At 38.3% G+C, this 24,675-nt stretch overlaps 1 protein-coding gene across 2 annotated transcripts in view; it reads left to right on the top strand.

Moving 5' to 3' along the window:
- Window positions 1-24,675, top strand: part of rap1gds1 (RAP1, GTP-GDP dissociation stimulator 1) — a 90,852-nt gene that overhangs the window by 24,286 nt on the left and 41,891 nt on the right. The window contains exons 3-5 of one of the 2 annotated variants that reach the window (XM_072256461.1): window positions 7,470-7,592; window positions 12,055-12,180; window positions 18,604-18,750. In XM_072256461.1, the coding sequence (XP_072112562.1) occupies window positions 7,470-7,592; window positions 12,055-12,180; window positions 18,604-18,750 (396 nt within the window). The remainder of the gene's footprint in view (window positions 1-7,469; window positions 7,593-12,054; window positions 12,181-18,603; window positions 18,751-24,675) is intronic. The other variant, XM_072256462.1, reaches the window with a different exon arrangement.

A 24,675-nucleotide genomic window follows, 5' to 3' on the forward strand; every position in this document is an offset into this window, starting at 1 on the left:
GGCTGATGCAGCTAATATTGATCTGGATATTATACTACAGCACCTTGCCTCCACTGTAACATATTTCATGATTCTCTTTGACTTCAGTTCAGCTTTCAATATCATCAACCCAGAGCTTCAGCAAGCAAAACTCTCCAAACTTAATGTACCAGGTTCCGTCAGTAGGTGGATCACAAACTTTGTCTGATAGGAGGCAGTGTGTAACACTAGGCAAGTACATCTCCACGTCCTGCTCAGTTAACACACTTGCTGTACGGAGGTGTGTTCTCTCTTCTTTCCTACTTTCCCTTTCTACACCAATGACTACATCTCCAGTGATCATCAGTTAAGCTGATAGTTTGTAGGCAATGTTGGATTAATCACCAGAGGTGACTAATCTAAATACCACCAGGAAATAAACATGCTAGTGTCCTGATGCAATTACAACAGTTTGGAGTTAAATGTCCTTAAAACTGTGGAGGGGCGTATTGATATCAAAAGAAGTGAGTCTTCTCTCAACCCACTCATCATAAAAAAACTCTACAGTGGGCTCTGTTTCAACATTTGCGTGCCTGGGCATTATTATTTTGCAGGACCTCATGGGAGAGACATATCCTCTTCATTGACAAAACGGCTCGGAAGAGGATGTAATTCTTGTGGCAGTCAGTAAAATTCCATCTTCCCCAGAACATACTGGTACAATTCCATCATTGTACACTGCCATCATAGAGCGTTTTCACATCGGCCATTATTGTCGGGTTTGATGCAGCATCTTCTCACAGTATTCAAAATCTACAGCGAGCTGTCATGTCAGCAGAAAAGGTCGTTGGCTGCAGTCTACCATTATTGCAGAACTTGTGTATGCCCAGGTCAAAAAAGCAGGGAGCAAAAATCATTGTGGATGCTACCTTCCCAGCAAACTGCCTTTTGCAAAATCTCCATTTTGGAAAGCACTGTAGGGCTATTAAACAAAAATTTCACAGCATTCTTAAAAGTTTCTTCCCCCAGGCAATTAATTTGATCAACTATTCTAGTTTGCCCCCCCCCATCTATTACCTCAGTCACTACACTTTAAACCACATTTTATAATGCTGTTTACATTGTAAATACATGCTGGTATTTATGCATTTGTGCACATTTCATTCCATATATGTACTTTAAACTCTAAAGCACATAGAAAAACTACAGCACAATACGGGCCCTTTGGCCCACAATGCTGTGCCGAACGTGTATTTAGTTTAGGAATGACCTAGGGTTACCCGTAGCTCTCTAGTTTTTCTAAGCTCCATGTACCTATCCAAGAGTCTCTTAAAAGAGCCTGTTGTATCTGCCTCCACCACTGTCACCAGCAGCCCATTCCACGTACTCACCACTCTCTGCGTAAACAAAAAAACAAACTTGCCCGTGACATCTCCTCTGTACCTACTTCCAGGCACCTTAAAACTGTGCCCTCTTGTGTTAGCCATTTCAGCCCTGTGAAAAAGCCTCTGACTATCCACACGATCAGTGCCTCTCATCATCTTGTACACCTCTATCAGGTCACCTCTCATCCTCCGTTGCTCCAACTCTAACTTTATTTTTGTTGTAATTCCTTATAATTATTGAATATTGTTTTTGTTTCATGTCACGCCTGCACATCACAGCAAATTCCTAATACACATGTATGGCAAATAAAGTTGATTCTCGAGGTAGATGAGCTGCAGTTATTCACTGTTCTTGTATAGAGCCAGGAAGTATTGGGAAAGAGCCATCAAGCTGTTATTGTGATTCTAATCCAGGGTTCCAAATGCAAGGTTGCCTTATTCTTTTTCCATGCAGCAAATATGCAGTACACATGATACAAGTCTGCATTCATATCAAAGCTAAGCTGAATAATAAATCGATAATGTGTAATTAATTATGTATTTTCTCCTTTTATTCCTTTTAGGCCCTATAATTATGGTATAAAAATTTTCAACATAAGTTAAACAATTTTGCTGCTGTTCTGTTGTAAAGCAGGAGATGATGAAAAACAGAATGGGGCATAATCAGATAGGTTTCTAATGAAGCAGTTTAAAAGGATTTCCTTTTTCAAAATACAAAAAATAAAACGAGCAGGTAAATAAAATGTATTAAAGCTAACTGGAAACATAAGATTTGTATTTGGAACTTTGGTAGGTTTCTCATGCAAGAGTTATAAATGTATAGATTTAATTTCAGATCAAGGTAGTCTGAAATGCTGTCTAATTCAATGGAGATGGCTTCAGTTCAAATATGATTATGCCTGATAATCAAAAGTATGACTTACAGGTGATATGTTAGATTTTGTCATGTTTATAATTTCATTTTTTTCCAACAGTAATGTCTGCTATTTTTAGAGGCAATTTTCATTCCTTTTAAACTGTAATTTAAATTAGAATTAACTGTTTTGTGTACTGAGTAATTTTTATTTACTTTGAGAGAACTTCCTGGTAGTGTTCTAAATTTTCAGAATTCTAATCTTGAGGGTTATTCATCAAGAAAATCCTAGGGAACAACTTGTGTTGCTTTATCTTGCATTAGTATTGAATCAAATAGTAGTACATTTTGAAAATTTGGTCAAGTGAAGGAAATTTTTGTGAGGAGCACTGGTTAGATATAAATAATATCTTAAAGTGGAATCATCCGAAACATCCTAATCTGGACCAAAAAATGTTTAATGTCCATAGTTGTACTTTAAATCTCACCCTATATACCAGATCATATAGCCCAAAAAAAAGCATACTCTAAAGCTAATATATAGCTAGCACTTGGCTCACAGAGCCAAGATAAGAATTCTTAATTTTTTTCAATCCTTGTGGATTTCTTTCTTCGTACATCTGTTTCATCCAGCTCAAGCATTACTGTATCCTTCCCACATCTAGCCCAGCCATTCATTGCCAAATCTGAATCGTGATCATGCAGCCCTAGTGTTCCAATCTTTTACCACTAGTGCTTGATCATTGTGGATAGATGTCAGTAAATCCTTGACTTCTATCTTTTAAAGCCATCCATCTCCATCAGATGTCTTCTGTGCATTTCTCTGAGAGTCCCTGCACACAGGTTGATAAAGGGTTTCAGTTCGAAATATGGACTCTTAATCCCTCTCCGTAGATGCTCCTGACCTGCTGAGTTCCTCCAGCATTTTGTGGGTTACTCTTCACGTGATTCCATGTTTACCTGTTCATCAAAATTTCTCAATGGTGTTTTTATTCCTTCACTGTCATTTCAATAATCCTTTGTAGTAATCTATCTTTGTAGCCTTTTCCTCATTCTCGTATTCTCATTAATGAAACACACATGACATCAAACTCCACATAAGGCATAAGAGCAGAATTAGACCATCTGGGCCATCAAGTCTGCTCCACCTTTCAATCATGGCTGACCTTTTTTTTAATCTCCTGCTCAACCCCAGTTCCTGGCCTTTTCTCTGTAACCTTTGATGCCATGTCCAGTCAAGAACCTATCAATCTCTGCCTTAAATACGCCCAACGGCCTGGCCTCCACAGCTGCATATGGCAACAAATTCACCACCCTTTCACTAAAGGAATTTCTCCACATCTGTTTTGAAAGGGCACCTCTCTATCCTGAGGCTGTGCCCTCTTGTCCTAGTCTCTCCTACCGTAGTAACATCCTTTCCACATCTACTCTGCCTAGGCCTTTCAACATTCGAAAGGTTTCAATGAGATCTCACCCGCCCCCCCCATCCTTCTGATTTGGAGTACAGACCCAGAGCCATCAATGTTCTTCGTATGATAACCCTTTCATTTCTGGAATCATCCTTTTGAACCTCCTCTGGGCACTCTTCAATGCTAGTAAATCTTTTCTAAGATGAGGGGCCCAAAACTGTTCACAATACTCAAGGTGAGGCCTCACCATTGCCTTATAAAGCCTCAGCATCACATCTACCTGCCACTTGCTTTCCTGCCATCTTTTAATCTATTTGTTGACAGGATCCTATTTACTATTTCTGCCTCTCTTTCAAGCCATTTGCTAATGAAATTAGTCCATGACTATTCCAGTATTTTCCTGAATAGTGCCTATATTTCATCAATCAGCTTATCCATGATTCTTCTTTATTTCTTTCGCATACCAAATTAGTTTCCCAAGTTAACTGTTTAACATGCAGAACACAGCAGAGAGATAAGAACTGAAGTGATAGGACTGAGGATGGGGCAGTTGGTATACAGGTCGGCATTGAGCATTTTTTGGTGTAGTGAGACTGAGGAAGGACAAGCAGGTGATGGGGCAAAATTGCTGCCAGCGGATGAGTTGAAGTGTAACATGAGGGCAAGATTGAAAAGGGTGATAAATAGGACTGAAGGTGTCGTATTTGAATGCACTCAATATACAGAATAAACCAGATGAACTTGTAGCACATATAGAGATTGGCAGGTACTGTATGATATTGTGGGCATCACTGAGTTGTGGCTGAAAGGAGATCATAGTTGGGAGCTTAACATCCAAGGATAGACCTTGTGTCAAAAGAGCAGGTGGTGAGGTGTTTTTGTTAAAAAGTGGTGACGTCGGGGCAGAAGATGTAGAATCCTTGTGGGTGGAGTTAAGAAACCGCAAGGGTGAAAAAAACCCTGATGGGCATTATATACAGGTCCCCCGAACATTGGCCAGGATGTGAGATATGAATTTCAATGGGAGATAGAAAAGGCATGTAATAAAAGCAATGTTATGATGATTATGGGAGATTTCAATGTGTAGGTAGATTGAGAAAATCAGGCTGGTGCTGGATCCCAAGAGAGGGAATTTGTAGAATCCCTGTAAGATAACTTTTAGAGTAGCTTGTGGTTGAGCCCACTAGGGGAAAGGCAATTTTGGATTGGATGTTGTGTAATAAACTAGATTTAATTAGGGAGCCTAATGTAAAGGAATCCTTAAGAGGCAGTGGTCATAATGTGATAGAATTCACCCTGCAGTTTGAGAGGGAGAAGCTAAAGTTAGGTGTGTCAGTATTACAGTGTAGTAAAGGGAATTGCACAGACATAAGAGAGGAGCTGGCCAAAGTTGATTGGAAGGGGGATGATGACAGAACAGCAATGGTGCAGTATGGATACATCCCAAAGACAGACACCATGGTAGCATAGCAGTTAGAGCAACGTTGCTGCAGTTCGAGGTGTCGGAATCCAGAGTTCAATGCCGGCATCCTCTATAAGGAGTCTCTGTACATCCTCCCCGTGGATTGTGTGGGTTTTTTCCAGGTCCTCTGGTTTCCTCTCACTTTCTAAAGACGGACCAGGTAGGTTAATTGAGCATTGTAAATTGTCCCAAGAATAGGAAAAGGTTAAATTGGGGTTGTTGGGCAATGCAGCTCGAAGTGCTGGAAGGGCCTATTCCTGCTCTATCTCTAAATAAATAAATAAAATGAAGCAGTATTCTGAAGGGAGAATGATGCAATTGTGGTTGACAAGGGAAGTCAAAGATAGCATAAAGCAAAAGAGGGTATAATATATCAAAGATTAGTTGGAAGTTAGAAGATTGTGAAACTTTTAAAAACCAACAGAAGGCAACTAAAGAAAAGCTATAAGCAGAGAAAAGATGAAATATGAATGTAAGTTAGTTATTAATATATATAAAAAAAATACCAGAAGTTTTCAGATATATAAAGAGTAAAAGAGAGGCAAGAGTGGATACTGGACAGCTGGAAAATGATGCTGGAGAGGTAGTGTGATGGTACAAAGAAATAGTGGATGAATTTAAGTATTTTGTGTCAGTTTTCACTGTGAAAGGGACTAACAATATGCCAAAATTTCAAGTGTTGGGAGCAGAAATAAGTGTTGTTGCTATTACTAAGGAGAAGATGCTTGGGAAGCCGAACGGTCTGAGGGTAGTTAAGTAACCTGGACCAGATGGTCTACACCCCAGGGTTCTAAAAGAGGTAACTGAAGAGATTATAGGGGCATTAGTAATGATCTTTCAAGAATCACTAAATTCGGGAATGGTTCCAGAGGATTCATCGTCATTGTAGGTTGCATCTGGAATTTCCAGTTGGTGGACGATTTCCCTCCACGCCGCTCTAACACATTGGGGAATCGTGTACGTGGCAGGTTACAGCAGCGGTTTGCCTTCGCCTTCTGCCGGGTGAGTTTAAAGAGGACACCACCTTTTGCAGTGGGTAACCAGGACATCTAAGTGCCTTGTCATGCTCTTAGCGCTTCATCAACGCCTGCTGGCCTGCCTTCTTGACCATTGGACCATTAATTGGTCTCTTTCACCTAATCTGCCATGGCCAGACTTCACACGCTGGGATTGGAAAACTGCAAGTGTCACTCCACTCTTAAAGAAGAGAGGGAAATTGTGGGCCAATTAGCCTGACTTCAGTGGTTGGGAAGATGTTTGAGTCCATTATTAAGGACGAGGTTTTAGGATACTTGGAGGCACTTAATAAAGTAGACCAAAGTCAGCATAGTTTCCTTAATAGGAAATCCTGCCTGCCAAATAGGGAGGATAGGCAAAGGAGAATAAGAGGATGTTGTTTGATTGGATTTTCAGGCCTTTGACAAGGTGCCACACAGGAGGCTGCTTAACAAGATATGATCCCATAGTATTACAGGAAAGATGCTAGCAGAGTCCTACTGAAGGGTCTCTGTCTGAAATGTCGACTGTACTCTTTTTCCATAGATGCTGCCTGGCCTGCTGAGTTTCTCCAGCATTTTGTGTGTAGCATGGATAGAAAGTTGGCTGACTGGCAGGAGGCAAAAAGTAGGAATAAAGGAGCCCTTTTCTGGTTGGCTTCTGGTGTCTAGCAGTGTTCTGCAGAGGTCGGTTTTGAAACCCTTTCTTTTGTATGTCAACAGCTTGGATGGTGGAATTGGTGGCTGATACGAAGATAGTGGAGGAGCAGGTAATTTTGTGGAAGTGGAGTTTGTGGAAGGACTTGGACAGATTGGGAGGATGGGTAAAAAAAGTGGCAGGTAGTGTAGCAAAGTGTATGGTCATGCATTTTGGTAGAACAAAGGTGTAGACTATTTTCTAAATGTGGAGAGCATTCAAAAATCAGAGGTGCAAAGAAACTTTGGAGTCTCGTGCAGAATTTCCTAAAGGTTAACTTGCAGATTGAGTCGTTGTTAAGGAAGGCAAATGTAATGTTATAATTAATTTTGAGAGGACTAGAATATAAGGTATCCCTTTACAACAGCAATAAGGAAGAATTTCTTTAGCCAGAATCTGTGGAATTCATTACCATGACAGCTGTGGAGGCCAAGTCATTCAGTATATTTAAAGCGGAGGTTGCTAGTTTCTTGATTAGGCAGGGTGCGCAAGGTTATGTGGAAAAGGCAGGAGAAAGGTGTTGAGAACGATGATAAATCAGCCAAGATGGAACAGCGGAGCAGACTCCATGGCCTAATTCTGCTCCTGTATCTTATGGTCTTGTACATTGGATTCAGTTCATTATTTGTTTTGCATATGTATTCATAAATCAGGTTTGTTTTTGTTTTCCTTGCATTGGAATTTTAATTTATTATTACCATCTCTTGCAGATGCAGAAACCAGCGTAAAACTCCAGGAGAGCGGCATTCTTCAAGTTTTCCCACGTTTACTGTCTCCACATATTTCCTGTGCAGCAAAAGTAGCAAACATTATAGCGGAAGTAGCCAAAAATGGTGAGGTTTTCCACAAGAACTTTATCTGCTGCCACATCTTCAGTTTTGCTGCAGCATTTTGCAAATGTTTTATTTTGTTTTAGAGCAGCAGCCTTTTATAGATTTGTGCAATTTGAAACTAACTTGTTTCCTCACATTACCAGTTTTGATGACAGATCATTGACCTAAAATGTTAATTCCTTCTCAGGCATTGCCTGACTTATTGAGTATTTCTAGTTTTTTTTAAATTTCGGAATTGCAGCATCTTGGAGTTTTTCTTTTTAATATTTCTGAATATGTGTTGTGATGATGCATGAATATGGTATACAGAGTTTTTGGAAATGCATCTGAGTTTTATGCCCATTCCTATTGTACAAATCTAATTTTCAGTGCTGTAAGCAGGAGAAAGATGTGCATATCACTCACACCTTTGATATTGACTTAAGTGTAATGAAGCAGTCACAAAAGATATGATACCCAGCTATTCCCCAGAACCAAACTGCCCAGAACAAAGCGTGAATATGCAACTTATTTTCTTCGCTTTTACCACGCCCGTAGCCACGTGACTAGTAAAAATGCAACACAATACAATGCAGCTAGACAACTGATGCATGACTTCTGCATCCCAGCCCCCTAATTATACTAAATAGCTACAACTATGTGCTACCAAAACACAGGAGACATGAAATCTTAAGGTACACACAAATGTCCTTTTACTGGTAAGCAGCCTATCCTGAGTTGAGATTTTTCTCTTGACGTACCAGGTTGTTTCTGCTGACTGCATTCAGGAAAATCTGTCTTGAATTGCTGTTGCCAATGCTCATTCAAGTTCAAAACTGAAATCCTATTAACTGTCAGCTCTGAACAAACATGGTCTCTTCCACCAGTATGGTCTCCTTTCAGTGGTCCATTAACAGTCCAACCCAACATTGTTCTGATTGCATCGGGTCCATCATCAACACTGCGAATCACTTGCAATGGCTCCAATGCTCTAGGCACATTTGTTGCTGTCAACAGCTCAATTTCTGAATCGATTTCTGGTAAATGAATATGCTTCAGGTAAGACCATTTCTGAAGATCTCTCTGATGAAGAATGTCCCCTTTGTGGACCAACATACTTTCCTGTGTATTGATGTTAGGCAATTTACAGTAGTTCACACTATCGAAACCAGCTGCTTCTAATCCTGAAATGACTTAGCTACTCAGAACCTGTTCTTTTTCCTATCAAGTTGAGCTTGTACATAAGGCTCACTGTACAGAACACTATTGTATTTCCTTGATCTAGGAAAGCATAAGTAACCACTGTCTTGTTACTCTTCTTAGGCTTCACCTGAACTGGAATTATAGGAAGTTTACAATCATGATCACCAGCACCCATAAGACGATTAGATATCAGAGCATTACTCACTGCTGTGTTTGATTCTTTTGTGACATATTTGGAATCTGCACCCTTTTCATCAGTTCCATGCTCAGTTTTAGCTTCACTTTTCACAATAGTCACAGTATGGCAAAGCTGCTTCCCTTAGCCTGAGAACAAATTTGTGATTTAGTTTTGTTCACACCTTTGCATATAGCATCATGTATATTCCCAAACACTGGGTATGTAGCAATCTTTACTTACCTTTTAATAAAATTAACAATGTCAGTGAAAGTAACCTTATGGCAGTTCACAGACCACTCTTCTCCATTTATCCCTAAGCATATCGGGCAATTTCTTTACTATAATCTCGTATTAGCAAGCATGTACTGCACTTCCATGACATTGCAACAGCCTCTAAGTAAAAGACTAGTCTCGAAGAGCTTTCTTGTCTTTTCGATTTGACATGCCACCAAGAAAGAGCCTTTTTGTGTAGGCCACAGCAATTTTGTACTTATTGCCAAAATGTTCCTGTAGTAAAATTTTGGCCTTTAGATATCCTTGCTCTGGATTGGCTCACTGGCAACTTTTGACAAGCTCTTTAGGGTAACCTTCAGTCACCTGTTTGAGAAAATAGAAATAGTTGCCATAATCATCAGTCTTGCCTTCATCGCTATTCTTGAAAGCCCTCCTAAATGAATGATAGTGCAGTGTATCACTTTGGAAGATTTGAATCTCTTTCGGCAGAGTTATACTGTGTTGTTGTTGCACCACTAAGCTTGCTATTTTGTTTCATGTCCTTATGGCCTCCAACACACATTTAGACTTTTATCACTTGAAGCACAGTGTCACCATACTGTAAATTAATGTGCTCAGAAGCACCTTGTGCTATTGGATATGGCGTAGGTTCAGAGTGCCGCCTTAGCGCAGGCTGCAAATGAATATCCTGAACTACCTCTTGGGGTCCAAACTCATGGTTCATAGACATCTGAGGAACAAATGTATCCACAATGACATTGAGTATGTTGGATTTTCATTGTGCTATGTCAACATAGGAACCCACACCATAGAACTACCCTGCTGGAGCACATTTAGCATCCACAGCACTTGAAGCCTTCAGTGTTTTTGCCATGGTCATCTTGGCTGCAGTTTCTTCCTGCAAGTCTGCTCCACCTGTTCTTCTAATGTATATTTATCCCTCAATATTTGTTGCTTTGTGCATAACTCAGCTAAATCAGCCTTCGTTCTGCATAACTCAGCTAAATCAGCCTTTGTTCTGCATCCCAAGGAGGTATCAGACACATGTAACACTGCTAGAAATAGAAACTGTTGCCCGTATTAGCTTCAGGGTGTATGTCATCCTGAAAATCATTAGCTTTATACCTAGTCAGAGCATGCCCTGGAGTTTGATAAATAATTTCTCTTTTAGTCCTGACTTCAAGGTCACTGCTTCCACTTGACTCATGTTTTGTTTCGTTTGCATACTTGTAAAATAACAACAGCATTCAATTCGGACGTCAGCAATCAAAGTATTTCAGCATTTCAACAGAACCAAGCACCAAACTCTTAGGTAAAGACCACACACTATAGAACTTACAGTCAGCGATGACTATTCCAGACTTTGTTCCAACCCCAAAAACACAGTACAAATCAACAAAAGATCATTACTTGTCAGAAGCTGCTCCCGGCTGTGGTGCTTCTAATTTCACCAACACTTTAGAATGCCAGTGTTTGGTATAACTGTCGAAATCTTTTGTTGACAGAATATAGCAGCTATTCTAACAAACCAGTGCATCTGCTAGTAACCTAGCACGAGTTGTTGTTATTGTATGATGTGCCTTCTGATCAATCCAATAATTACTAATGTTCTAAAAGTTGAAGAAATTATTCAATCCTTTATTAGCAACTAGCAAAACATAATATTGAAGTGGTGAAAATCTAAGCGTAATTAAGTGGTCAACAAAAGATAGTAACATATTCCCTTCACTTTTACCATATCTCCCATCCACGTGACTACCTACCATAATAAATGCACAACACAGAATACAATGCAGATGGAGAACAGATGCATGGCTTAATATAGCCAGCACAGTGGTTTTCACAACTGTAGGAATTTTCCAAAGATGTGCCTTTTTGCACTCCTTGCTCTAGTGGTCTTATCTGTAGACGCAAGAATAGTTTCTACTTGAATGATAGAAGTAACAGATCTCCAAGTCTGCACATTGATTTGGTGTATTCTTTGTACATCAGAGTATTTATATCTTTTACATAACTCACACCAAAAAAAATTCTTAAGTATTTGTCAAATCCCACCACTTATTCCCCACCCCTATCACTACATCAGTGTGGGCTGATGATAACATTACATTGCTCTGATATTTTTGTTTGTCCCTTCGGTTAGTAATAAACCCCATATTCTGTCATTCATCAGTAATGCCTAACAAAACTTTTAGATTCTATTTTTTGCACATCAGCATGATGTGGCTTTTTCTAGCTCTTCCCACTTTCAATTCCCTTGAGCTGTCTTGGATCATGCACTTGCTTACCATGCAAGTCTTCCATTTACACTTTTGTCTGACCTTTTGGCAGGAGGGTGAAGGGAAAATTGAATATTTGTTAAGTGTCAGCTAGGACAGAATTGTGCACTGCTCATTATAATTAAAAGAACTTTCTCGTGAATTAGTCATGCACGCTGGAATTCAATTATATTTTGCACTGCAATTTTAATTAAGCTAGTTTTTTAAAATGTGTTCAATAAAAGATTGTTTGTTTTAGATTGCCTGCTTTTGTTTGTATAAAATGACTGTCAGGGAGATTTTTTCATAATTATATCCATATATGTATTGATTCTTAAAAAGAATATTGTAAATCCTTGTTTAATTATATTTACATTCCAAATGTAAGTGTAACTTTTTGTCAGTATTTTTGGTGAAAATGTTGAAATGTGATTTACATTTTCTGCTCAGTTCAGATATAATAATGGAAGATTTGGAATGTACTGTCCTTGTATTTTAATATAAGGAAATGCCTTGAAAACTTGAGATGATTCCACATTAATTCAGAACCATATGATTTACAGTAGGTTTATTTTGGGAACTAGCTTGATGATATCCATTCTGTTTCCAGAATTCATGCGGAATTCATGTGTAGATGCAGGATTGATTCCACCATTGGTTTTACTGCTAAACAACAAAGATCAAGAAGTGCTTCTTCAAACAGGACGTGCCCTGGGAAATATTTGCTATGATAGCCGTAAGTCCAAAATGAAGATTTTCATATGTGATCAGCCCTGATGGAGCATATGTATATTACACAAACCATAGGTAACAGCAGGCACACAAATATGGTAGGAAATATCAAAATTTGAATCTAATAAAATTTACATATTACTGTTAGGTGTAATTAAATAGTAAAATATAATTATTAAAAGTAAAATTGGAAAAACTTTCTAATTAATCTCAGCTGACAGAACTTTAAGCACATTGTTTTAGAATTGGTTTGTTAGTATTTTTAGGTTTTATCCGTCTTATATTAATTTTGTTTCTCTATAGCCTATTCATGCTAGTATTGAAGTGTTATTATATTATATTATCTTTTCAACTTTGATGCAGTAACTCATAATTACCCTATTTAAAATGTGAAATCTGTGGAATTAGTCACAACAACATCTTTGTTTTCATTAAAGCACCAGTTTTCACACTGATGAATGTTAGGCATAATGAAATATTTAACTCTTTTCTTTAGGCTACCTATTTGATTGCTTTATTTCCCATCTGTTCTGTACTTCTGCTTGACTAGTGTGCTGTGACATGTTAATACTACATAACCTGTTGCACATAGGATAGAATGAATAAATATAGACAAGATTGCATTTATTAAATATTCTTGAATTTTGAAATAAATTGAGCAACAGTGATGGTCATATAATCAGGTGGATGACTTCCTGCTGTTCATGAGAATTGTGGACACATTGGCAAGAATTATAGTTATGGCATATTGACAATGTGACAGTTCTCTATATCAATGTTATTAATTCTACTGTAGCTGATAAAAACCAAAATTAAGATTTTCAGTTTTTGCATTTAAACTACGTTGTCTATTGGACAACAAGATCTAATGCAAATAAACGCAAAAAATGGGAAAGTAAATTGGTCAGACAACATTGGTGGAAAGGAAAGCAGTTAATTTTTCAAGTTGAAGATCTTTTGTTAGAATAATCTTCAACCTCAAATGTTAACTCTATTTGTCTTTCCACAGCTGCTGCTGATTGCTTCCAGCCTTTTCTATTTTTATTTCAGACTTGTGGAATCTGCAGTTCTTTGATTAAACACGACTGAAATTGACTGCAACTAATCTTTCATATTTGTAATTTTGAAGCCAATTTATTAGTCATAAAATATTCTAGTGAATGACTGGCTTAAAACCAGATTACTTAAGGTAGAATTTATTCTAGTTGATCAAATTATTTTCTCTATATATACTTGTTTGAAGACACTACAGATTCTCAAAAACAGTAGAGTATTATAAAAAACTACCATTTCAACAGAAATATAACTGTGACTTTTGTGAAATATTCTGTAACTTGATATTTCAAACTTATTTTCATGTTAAAATACCAATGTTTTTCTATTAACAGATTTGGCTGCCTAGCATATGAATGCTGATCAAGTGCTTTTGCAGGCAATTATATAAATTTGTATGGACTAGAACTCTTGAACTGTATTCAATAGTCATGGCACAAAAAGTACAAACAAAATGTAAAAGTGCCTGGTGCAAAGAAACTCAGAACCATTTTAATATAGATTTAAATTTTGAGCATCATTACATACATCCTTTTTAATGATTGTAGCAGAGTTTACTTGCTTTTGAAGTTGTGTACAGTACATTTTATTAATGTTAGATTCTTCCACCTGCTGTGGAAGAAAAGCCATATTTAACTATATAGGAATATGTTAGTGTGGATAAAGTAGAAGAATATGCTGTGCCACACTACACTTTTAAACCCCAAAATTTCAGTTTACCTTACCTTAAATATGTGCAAACCTTATGTTTTCTTACACTTTTAATTTGCTCTTTTAGACTATTGGTATCAATAATTCCTATTTAATTTCTAAAGGATTCCTTTTGTCTCAGATATCACGTAATACTCAGCAAGATCTTCATAATGCACATGGTCTTAGTACTATGTGAGAGATCTGAGAGCTTTTATTGGTATACTAATTTTGCATACTGTAATATATCTGCTTTCCTTTTATAAATGCTGGTCCATTGGTTTGAAGCTTTGGGGCAACTTTAGTAACCTCCGTTTGGGGGTCCCTCAAAGATTGTTTCAATAAAAGCATGAATCATCTTTAATTTTTCTGTAATTCTTTCTTTGAACCTCTAGGCTCTGTGTGTAAGAGCTGTTGAGCAGTAAATGGTGGTAAAAATGGTAACATCCATTTGCATAGCACAGTTTTGAAATAACAAAACATTCCAAAAAATATTCACAATGAAATGTATACAGAAGCCATCAGGTGATACTTATGGTAAATAAAGGTTCTGGTTTTATAGTGTAATATAAAAAGGTGCTGTGACACGGAGAGTTACTGGCTTCCTTTGGCAGTAGGGAAGGCAGACTGCAGAGGATCTAAAGAACCAGTGGCGTGACCACTGTTCGTGCTGCATTTAAAGTTGGTGCACAAGAAAATCTGTTCTCAAGAAGCAAAGCCCTTGAGGGCTTTGAGAGTGGGCAAGGAATTTAGATAAGCATGACAAGATTTGAAAACAAAGTTAAGAATTTTTAAATTGATATGTTGCTCAGTAATGTAGGGTCATTGAATTTTACAGGACAGAAACAGAGTCTGCCACTTCAATGCCAACCATTGGGCCTATCTGTACTAATCCTGCTTGCCTTTTTTATTCTATATCCCTCTGTCCTACTTATTTAAGTACCACTCCCCCCACCCAATGCCTTTTAAAAGTGGTTAATCTGCCACTGACTCGTCTTGCAACTTATCTGGGGTACCAACTACTCTTTTGTCTGTAACACTTCATCGGGGCTCTTTGTGTGAAAAGAGCCCCTCAGATCCCATTTAAATTTCCTTCCTCTCACCTAAAGCCTGCGTCCTCTACTTTTAGATACCCCTAGCTAACTCTGGCTACTTAATCTATGCTACTTTATAATTTTATATACTTCTGTCATAGAACCATAGAACGATAGAAACTACAGCACAGAAACAGGCCTTTTGGTCCTTCTTGGCTGTGCCGAACCATTGTCTGCCTAGTCCCACTGACCAGCACACGGACCATATCCCTCCATACACCTCCCATCCATGTATCTGTCCAATTTATTCTTAAATGTTAAAAAAGAACCCGCATTTACCACCTCATTCCATACTCCCACCACTCTCTGTGTGAAGAAGCCCCCCCTAATGTTCCCTTTAAACTTTTCCCCCCTCACCCTTAACCCATGTCCTCTGTTTTTTTTCTCCCCTTGCCTCAGTGGAAAAAGCCTGCTTGCATTCACTCTATCTATACCCATCATAATTTTATATACCTCTATCAAATCTCCACTCATTCTTCTACGCTCCAGGGAATAAAGTCCTAACCTATTCAACCTTTCTCTGTAACTGAGTTTCTCAAGTCCCAGCAACATCCTTGTAAACCTTCTCTGTACTCTTTCAACCTTATTTATATCCTTCCTGTAATTTGGTGACCAAAACTGAACACAATACTCCAGATTCGGCCTCACCAATGCCTTATACAACCTCATCATAACATTCCAGCTCTTATACTCAATACTTTGATTAATAAAGGCCAATGTACCAAAAGCTCTCTTTACGACCCTATCTACCTGTGACGACACTTTTAGGGAATTTTGTATCTGTATTCCCAGATCCCTCTGTTCCACTGCACTCCTCAGTGCCTTACCATTAACCCTGTATGTTCTACCTGGTTTGTCCTTCCAACGTGCAATACCTCACACTTATCTGTATTAAACACCATCTGCCATTTTTCAGCCCATTTTTCCAGCTGGTTCAAGTCCCTCTGCAGGCTCTGAAAACCTTCCTCACTGTCTACTACACCTCCAATCTTTGTATCATCAGCAAATTTGCTGATCCAATTTACCACATTATCATCTAGATCATTGATATAGATGACAAATAATAATGGACCCAGCACTGATCCCTGTGGCACACCACTAGTCACAGGCCTCCACTTGGAGAAGCAATTCTCTACTACCACTCTTTAGCTTCTTCCATTAAGCCAATGTCTAATCCAATTTACCACCTCTCCATGTATACCTAGCGACTGAATTTTCCTAACTAACCTCCCATGCGGGACCTTGTCAAAAGGCCTTACTGAAGTCCATGTAGACAATATCCACTGCCTTCCCTTCATCCACTTTCCTGGTAACCTCCTTGAAAAACTCCAATAGATTGGTCAAACATGACCTACCATGCACAAAGCCTAATAAGTCCCTGTCTATCCAAATGCTTGTAGATTCTGTCTCTTAGTACTCCCTCCAATAACTTACCTACTACTGATGTTAAACTTACTGGCCTATAATTTCCTGGATTACTTTTCGATCTTTTTTTAAACAACGGAACAACATGAGCCGCTCTCCAATCCTCCGGCACCTCACCTGTAGACAGCGACATTTTAAATATTTCTGCCAGGGCCCCTGCAATTTCAACACTAGTCTCCTTCAAGGTCCGAAGGAACACCCTGTCAGGTCCCGGGGATTTATCCACTTTAATTTTCCTCAAGACAGCAAGGACCTCCTCCTTTTCGATCTGTACAGTTTCCATGATCTCACTACTTGTTTCCCTTAATCCCATAGACTTCATGCCAGTTTCCTTAGTAAATACAGACGCAAAAAACCTACTTAAGATCTCCCCCATTTCCTTTGGTTCCGCACATAGCCGTCCACTCTGATCTTCAAGAGGACCAATTTTATCCCTTACAATCCTTTTGCTCATAATATACCTATAAAAGCTCTTTGAATTATCCTTCACTTTGACTGCCAAGGCAACCTCATGTCTTCTTTTAGCCCTCCTGATTTCTTTCATAAGTATTTTCTTGCACTTCTTGTACTCCTCAAGCACCTTATTTACTCCCTGCTTCCTATACATGTCATACAACTCCCTCTTCTTCTTTATCAGAGTTGCAATATCCTGTCATGTAACCTCTAAACCTCTTTCACTCTGGAGAAAACAGATCTCGGATGTCCAATCTCTCCTGATAACACTATCTGTCTGAGCCAAACAACATTCTAATGAAACAACAAACAACTTGCTGTAGGGACTCATTAGGTTGAGCAGCTTTGTGTGGGGAGTGGAGAAAGAATCACTGTTGTTTTGGGGTGAAACCTTGCATCAGGAGATAGCCGGTATAAAGAAGAGAGGAGTGAGGCCAGGGGTGTTTGATGGACCAAGAGGTGTTGAAGGTTGACAGCCAGATTGAGCCAGGTGGGAGAGGAGTGGAGTTGGGAGACAGAGGCAGGTGGATGATAGCTGGAAGCAGAAAAAAAAAAGGAGAAGCAGGTAGAGCTGCGCGGAGTAGAGTGAAAATGGAAACAGCTGGGAGGGAGATAAGCAAGAACACAAAGGCCGACCAGTGCTGGAATCTAATAGGTAAGGAAAGTGATAATGAGAGACATTTGGGAAGAGCAGATGAAGCCAGAACTTGGGGTTGGGATGCCTTTGAGTGGACTGTATGGATGGAATCAAGACAGAGATGCAGGTAAATATGGATGATGTGGGGAGCTGGAGTGAGAGATTGGGAAAAGGAATAAAAGTGGGAGAACATGAGGATCAGAAGGAAAGAGGGGGGTGTGGGGGAAGAAACACTGAAAAGGGGGAGGGTTTATTCCCTATTCTGATTCCATACAGAATTCTAAATATTTGCAAAAATGAATTAGCAAACTGAGGTGATAGTTCAAATAAACATGTTGAGGCTGGATACTGGCAGTAGTTTTTGCATAATCTTACATTTATGAAGGTTATAACTAAGTAGTAACTGAGAGCTGCAGTGAATGAATCAAGTCTAGAGCAAGCAGATGTAGAAGAATGTCCCTACAGACAAGGAGTTGGGTGAAATCTGCAGAGGCAGAAATAAGTATAGTGATGATACAGATATGATTGGAAAGTTGGATCGTACAGTGGTTAACCATAATACCAAATTTATAATGCAATTGCTAGGCTATAGTTTCAGTTCTTGCTGTCTGGTTAAAGGAAATTTCTATTCATCTTGTCCTGGATGCCCAGCAAGCTTTGTTTGGAGAGAATAGTGAAGTTTTGGGTGAATGGTGAGGTAAACTTGTTTCCACCCAGCATTAACATATTTAATTGATGGGAAATTATACCGTGTAGAAAAGGAGGCTGTGCAGTGCGTTCTTGAAGAATCTTGGGTGTAATGGTGGAGGGAATAGCAGGTGAAGCCATTGTGGTTCTCTGGCTGAGTGAAAAAGTATTCTTATAGGTGCTTCCATATCTTGTTTAGTGTCAAACAGTTTTAAAAATTATATTAATTTTATTCTGTTAGAACAAATTTTTATAGCTGTTTGATGCTTACTGTTATTGTTTTAAATGCTGCTTGTTTCTTTTAATTTAAAGCACTTTGCTTTTCACAATGCATTTTTGAAATTATATTTATGTTGCAGATTTTTTAATTTAATTCTTTGTTTTGCAGATGAGGGCAGGAATGCAGTTGACCTCTCTGGTGGCGTACAGATAGTAGTTGACCACTTACAGACACTATGCAGTAATATTGATGCGGCCAATCAGAAGCTCTTGACTGTCTTTTGTGGCTTCCTGTTGAACTATAGCAATGATAATGGTAAACTAAAACAAAAATATTTATAGTTTGCATATATACATAAAGCAAACATTTTTATTCAATATTTAGTATAATGGCAACTTTGGAAAAAAATCTGAAATATTCAGTATAAAACCATTGACCTTCTGTTTTGTCTTGTCCTCTATTTCCCTTATTTTCTTATTTTTGTAATCTCTTGCTTATTATCACTATAATAAGATCCTTGACTGGCATAAATAACATTCTATTCCCAACATTGGTTCTTAATGTTCAAAAGGAAACTTCAATCTAATTTGGACTTCTCAAAATTGGATTTATTTAAAATAGCTCCACCTTGTAGAGGGAAAGAGGTGGGAGGGGTTTTATTCTGACATATGAATTATATGCAAAACCTAATTAGTGTCAAAAGATTATTCAAATTTGAGCAGTCAAGAGGTTTTCTGCACAGTGTCAAGACGGTTAATCTTTCTATTGCTTTCTGCTTCATCTTGCAGTGTTGGTGATGCTATTTGAAAACTGTTTCATGTACTAATTTCTAGTTACATATCCCATAAAATTCTTGCTTTTCAATGCTTATCACCTTCACCTAAGTTATTGTGAATTTCTGTGCCTTGATCGGAAATAATATTTGGTTTCATCTTGGTACACATGTTTTCATTCTTCTGCTCCATTTTAGATGAAAGGCAAAATGTCAGATCAGCATTTCCTGGCTAATCATAATCTTCAAAATTGTAGACTGTACAGATTTTCTAATATACCAAAGAAAATTAATAATGATTCATGTAATGTTATGTTACATTACGATCTTTTGATTCTACTGTGGAACTACTTTCTAAAGTGGGTGAAAGGATTATTTCTGAATCGTGACCTGTGCATGGGCCAGTTATGGTAGAATTTGAATAAAGGTTATGTTTTTAGCTTGTACTTTGGAAAACAACTCTTTTGTTACATATAGTAAATGTTATAATCTTCATGATAGGTTAGTTATTTTGTACATTAAGTTGCCCGTTTGAGATTACAGTTGTTGTAAAAGCTTTTAATAAACTATTGTATGTGGCATTCAGAGTCCAGTGAAAAGAGTTAGGTCTCTAAAGTTGTATTTGCGTTTTGATATGTAATCAAAAGGTATAAACTATGTTTGCCTTGAACATTCTATCATTGGAAGACACTAACAGGAAGTTGTTACGCAGTATCTGACGTGAGAAAAAAGGTTGATTTTGTTAACTGTGATTGGAAACGGTTTTGTGGTGATCCTAGTTCAGTGCTAGTATTACTTTCTGTGGTCAGCATGAAGCAGTCCTAAAGCAGATTTGGCACTAGGAAGTTTGATGGTTGAGATATAAATGAAAATGGATTATATTAACTTTTTATAAATCAACAGGAAGTACTTTACTGAAATTAGGCTTATAGTTTTGGTCATTAACTTGTGTGCATTCTGTTTAGTGATACAGCCCAGAATTTTTCAGGTCTTGTGTGACTTAATTAGAAAGATATGACCTTTGTATTTGTCAAAAAGGTGATTTGAGTATCATTTCTAATTAAGTAAAAGCAAGGATGCTAGAAATACTAAACAGTTCTGGTAAAATTTATGGAGAGAGAAATAATTAATGTGTCTAACGTTTTTCATTGATCTGTTATGAAAAATTGTTAATGTGAAATGTTAACTTTGCACTTCCATGGATGATGACTTGCTTGCTGCACATTTCCAGAATTCTGTTTGCAGATTTTTCAGAATCAATAGTGGTTTGTTTACTGTGCCAGTCATTCAATCTGAAGTATAAAGAGAGAACAAAAGTTCTAAACTGACAAGCCTCAAATATTAGATACAACTCTTACTGCTTTCACAAGATAGCATACATGGAGAATGGCTGCTTTAGGGCAAAAATGGCTATTCTGTTGTCCTGAATAGCTGAATTTGCTTGTGTAAGTGCAACAATTTCCAGAAAAGGTGGGCATGAAGTGAAAAGTTTAAGAGGAACATGAAGGGAAACTTATCCATTCAGAGGATGGTGAGCGTGTGGAAGTAGCCACCAGCGCAAGTGGTGCATGCAAGCTCAATTTCAGCATTTAAGAGAAGTTTGGATAGGTATCTAGATGGTAGGGATATGGAGGACTATGAGTGGAGTGCAGGTTGATGGGAATAAGCAGTTTTAAGTGGGTTGGCACTGACTGCATGGGCTGAAGGGTTCGTTTCTGTGCCGTATCTTTTATGACTGTATAAATGTATTTTCATAAAAGGGTTTAAAGAGCCCTTCATAAAATACTAGAATTATTCTACATAAATAAGTTGTATGAATTATAGCTACCTTCTTCAAATAATATATGTTAATATCATTAGTTGTGTTGTACCCTGTGATTCTTGCTCAAAGCTAAAGTAGACTTCTTTGTGATGGGTTTCATGACATTCAAAGCAAATTTATTATCAAAGTACGCATGTCACCACATATACCCCTGAGATCCATTTACTTGTGTGCCTTCACTAAATATAATCAATGAAAGATGGCATATAACAAGACAGATAAACAATAGACAGTGCAAGTACAAAAAAATCAAACAAAGCAATAATAATAAATAAATAAGCAGTAAATACCAAGCACATGAGATGAAGAGTACTTGAAAGGGAGTCCATAAATCATGGGAGCAGTTAAGTGTTGGAATGAGTGTCAGGCTCTGGTTCAAGAGTCTGATGGTTGGGGGAAGTAACTGTTCCTGAACATTGTGGTATGGATCCTGAGGCTCCTGTACTTCCTTCCTGATGGCAGTAGCGAGATGAGAGCATGCTCTGGATGGGTCTTTAATGATGGATGCATCTTTCCTGTGACAGTGCTCCTTGAAGATGTGCTCAGTGGTGGGGAGTATTTTACCTGTGATGGACTGAGCTGTATCCACTATCTTTTGTAGGCTTTTCTGTTCAAGGGCATTGGTGTTTGCATACCAGACCGTGATGCAACCAGTCAATATACTCTCCACTGCACATCTTTAGAAGTTTGTCAGAGTTTTAGATGACAATGCCAAAGATTTGCACACTTCTAAGAAAATGGAGGTGCTGCAGTGTTTTCTCTGTAATGGTACTTAAGTGCAGTGCCCAGGACAGATCCTCTGAAATTATAACACCAAGGAATTTTAAATTGTTGACCCATTCTGCCTTTGATTTTCCTCAGTGAAGACTGACTCATGAACTTCCAGTTTCTTCCTTCAGTAATCAATAATCATCTCCTTGGTCTTGTTGTCATTGAGTGAGAGGTTGTTGTTGTGGTGCCAGATTTTCAGTCTCTCTCCTATATGCTAATTTGTCACCACCTTTGTTTTGGCCAATGATATTGGTGTCATCAGCAAACTTTAAATATGACATTGGAGCTGTACTTGGTCTCGAAATCACAAGTATAAAGTGAGTAGAGCAGGGGGCTATGCATACACCCATGTGGTGCACCTATGCTGATGGAGATCATAGAGGGGATATTGTTGCCAATCTGAACTGCCTGGGGCCTGCAAGTAAGGAAATCAAGGATCCAGTTGCACAAGTAGGTATTGAGACGTAGGTCTTGGAGCTTATTAGTTTTGAGGGAATGATAGTATTGAATACAAACTGTAGTCAGTGAAGAACCAATGAAATAGCATCTGCTATTGACCTGCTGCGATGGTAGGCAAATGGGAGGGTATCCAAGTTGCTTCTCAGGCATAAGTAAACATACGGCAGAGGGTAATTTATTTGCTGCAAAGTTTCTAAGCAACTTGAAAATATTTAGCTAATATTAAAAATGCGAGGTCATAAAGCCAGATAGAAGTAGGCTGCTTTTTCATAGTTGTTTTACGATGATATACAGGCGACTGCTAGGAGGGAATGTTTCATACGTTTGTGCTATGTACACATACCTCTGTGCCATTACAGAAATTAAAATTAATTTCAAATACTTCCAGCAGTTTTTTTTTTCTCTAAAGAGCATGTAGTATGTATTTATGCTACTTTTCCCAGCAACCTATAAATGTATCATTCAACCAAAAACCATTGGGTTTCTAAAAATCTATTCTAAAATTTCAGTCTAAGAATCCTTGAACAATTTTTTTAAGTTTTCAGATCATTTCTGTTAAAATCCAGCTAAGTATATTGATAACTTAATAAGAAAAGTACTGGAAATGCTCAGTAGGTCATATAGCCTCTAGAGAGGGGAAGAGAGAGCATTAACATTTCAAATTGAATAGCTTTGTCGGTTTTAATGAAATATTGAGAGATAAGGATGTAAAGAAAACAGCAAAACAGAAGGACTATAGTAATATGAAGGGTGGAAAAGATTAAATTAAAAATGATGGTACAAGGTGAAAGGCTGATGACAAAACTAAAGAAATAGTGAAAAGGTAGTGCCATTCCATTTTCATTTAACATTTTCTATCCCAATCTTTTGCTTTTTATTCAAGTACCAACTTCTTTCACACAGCAGCATCATCCTGTCTGTCACTTTATCTCGTGTTGCATTCAGCGCCTTTTTTTTCTTGCACGTCCCAAACAGTTTTCAGTTCTGAAGAAATATCAATAATCTAAAGTTTTCATTGTTTTATTCCTTCCACAGATGTTTGTTGCAAGTATTGACTATTAGTTATTTTGGATTTCCAGCATCTGCAATATTTTGATTAGTTTCTTTATATTGTATTCCTTTGATCACTTTTTTAAGAAACACAAAAGGACCACAAAAATTAGGTTACCTTTTTGAGATACCTAGAGATATTCTGTGGGTGATAATATTAATTGTTTCCACATTGCAATGAATTTTCAACTCTTATTATATAAAATTATTTACATAATGTAGAAGTACTTTTACCTGGTAATTATTGAGAAAATACCATAATTTCCCATTAGTTCTACAGATTTTCATGTTTGCTGAAAACTTTAGCATTTAAGAATTAAAAATATTCCTGCCATTCAAGTACCTAACCTGCTTGATTTCCTCTCTGCTGTCAAGAATATATACTGAAGTAACACAAGCTTAAAAAAGCACATATTGATTGCCTGGATTATTGTGATAGCATTAATATGGTCTCCAATTTAGATATATTGGGGCACATCAAGGTGAATAGTTTCAAAGTGTATGCTAGGATATTGTGGGAAGCAAGGGAAGAATCTGCAGGGTCCCTGGTAGAGATTTTTGTATCTTGTTTGGCTATAGGTGAAGTTTTGGAAAACTAGAGGGTGGTTAATATGCCTTTATTTAAGAAAGGCTGCACGACCAAGTAGGGAAGAAGAGGCTGGTGAGCCTAGCGTCAGTGTTAGGAAAGTACCTGTAGGGACTCTGAGACAGGATCTGTCTGCGTTTGGAAAGACAAGGACTGATTAAGCATAGTCAACATCTTCTTTTTGGAAGTCCATCAGGAACAATGGTGACATCAGTGATGCCTCTGATAAGAGCGAAGCCCAAACTGGGAAGTGCACATGCACCTGCAGGTTGGGCACGTTATGGCCATTGTAGAGTCGGGTTATCTCTCCTTGTGGTGCTGGCTGTTTAGAACGAGGTCCTTCAGCCGCTGCTCTTCGAATGTGCTAATAACTTTGTAGACTGCCAGGCGCCTGATGTTGCAGTTTTTGGGCAGGCCTCCCAACCAGTCACAGGAATATTGCATGCCTTTAAGGACACTTTCATGCAGTCTTTATAGTGCTTTGTGGGACCTCTCTGCTTTCTGGTGCATGTGCCACCTTGGAAAAGTATACCATCTTTGGAAGGTGGTTGTCTTCCATCCAGACCACATGTCCAGCCCATCAAAGTTAAGCCTTCATGATCAGTGTCGCCGCACCAGAGCTCTCAGCCCTTTGTAGCACTTCTGTGATTGAGACTCTGACTTGCCATGAGATGCCCATTATCTTGCAAAGGCCTTGCAGGTGGAACTGGTCAAGCATCTTGATGTGCCTGGGTATGGAATGCATATTTCAGCTGTTCTGCAGAGAAGTCAGGATGACTG

The sequence above is a fragment of the Mobula birostris genome, chromosome 4, assembly GCF_030028105.1.
Source record: "Mobula birostris isolate sMobBir1 chromosome 4, sMobBir1.hap1, whole genome shotgun sequence".
Classification (NCBI taxonomy): Eukaryota; Metazoa; Chordata; class Chondrichthyes; order Myliobatiformes; family Myliobatidae; genus Mobula; species Mobula birostris.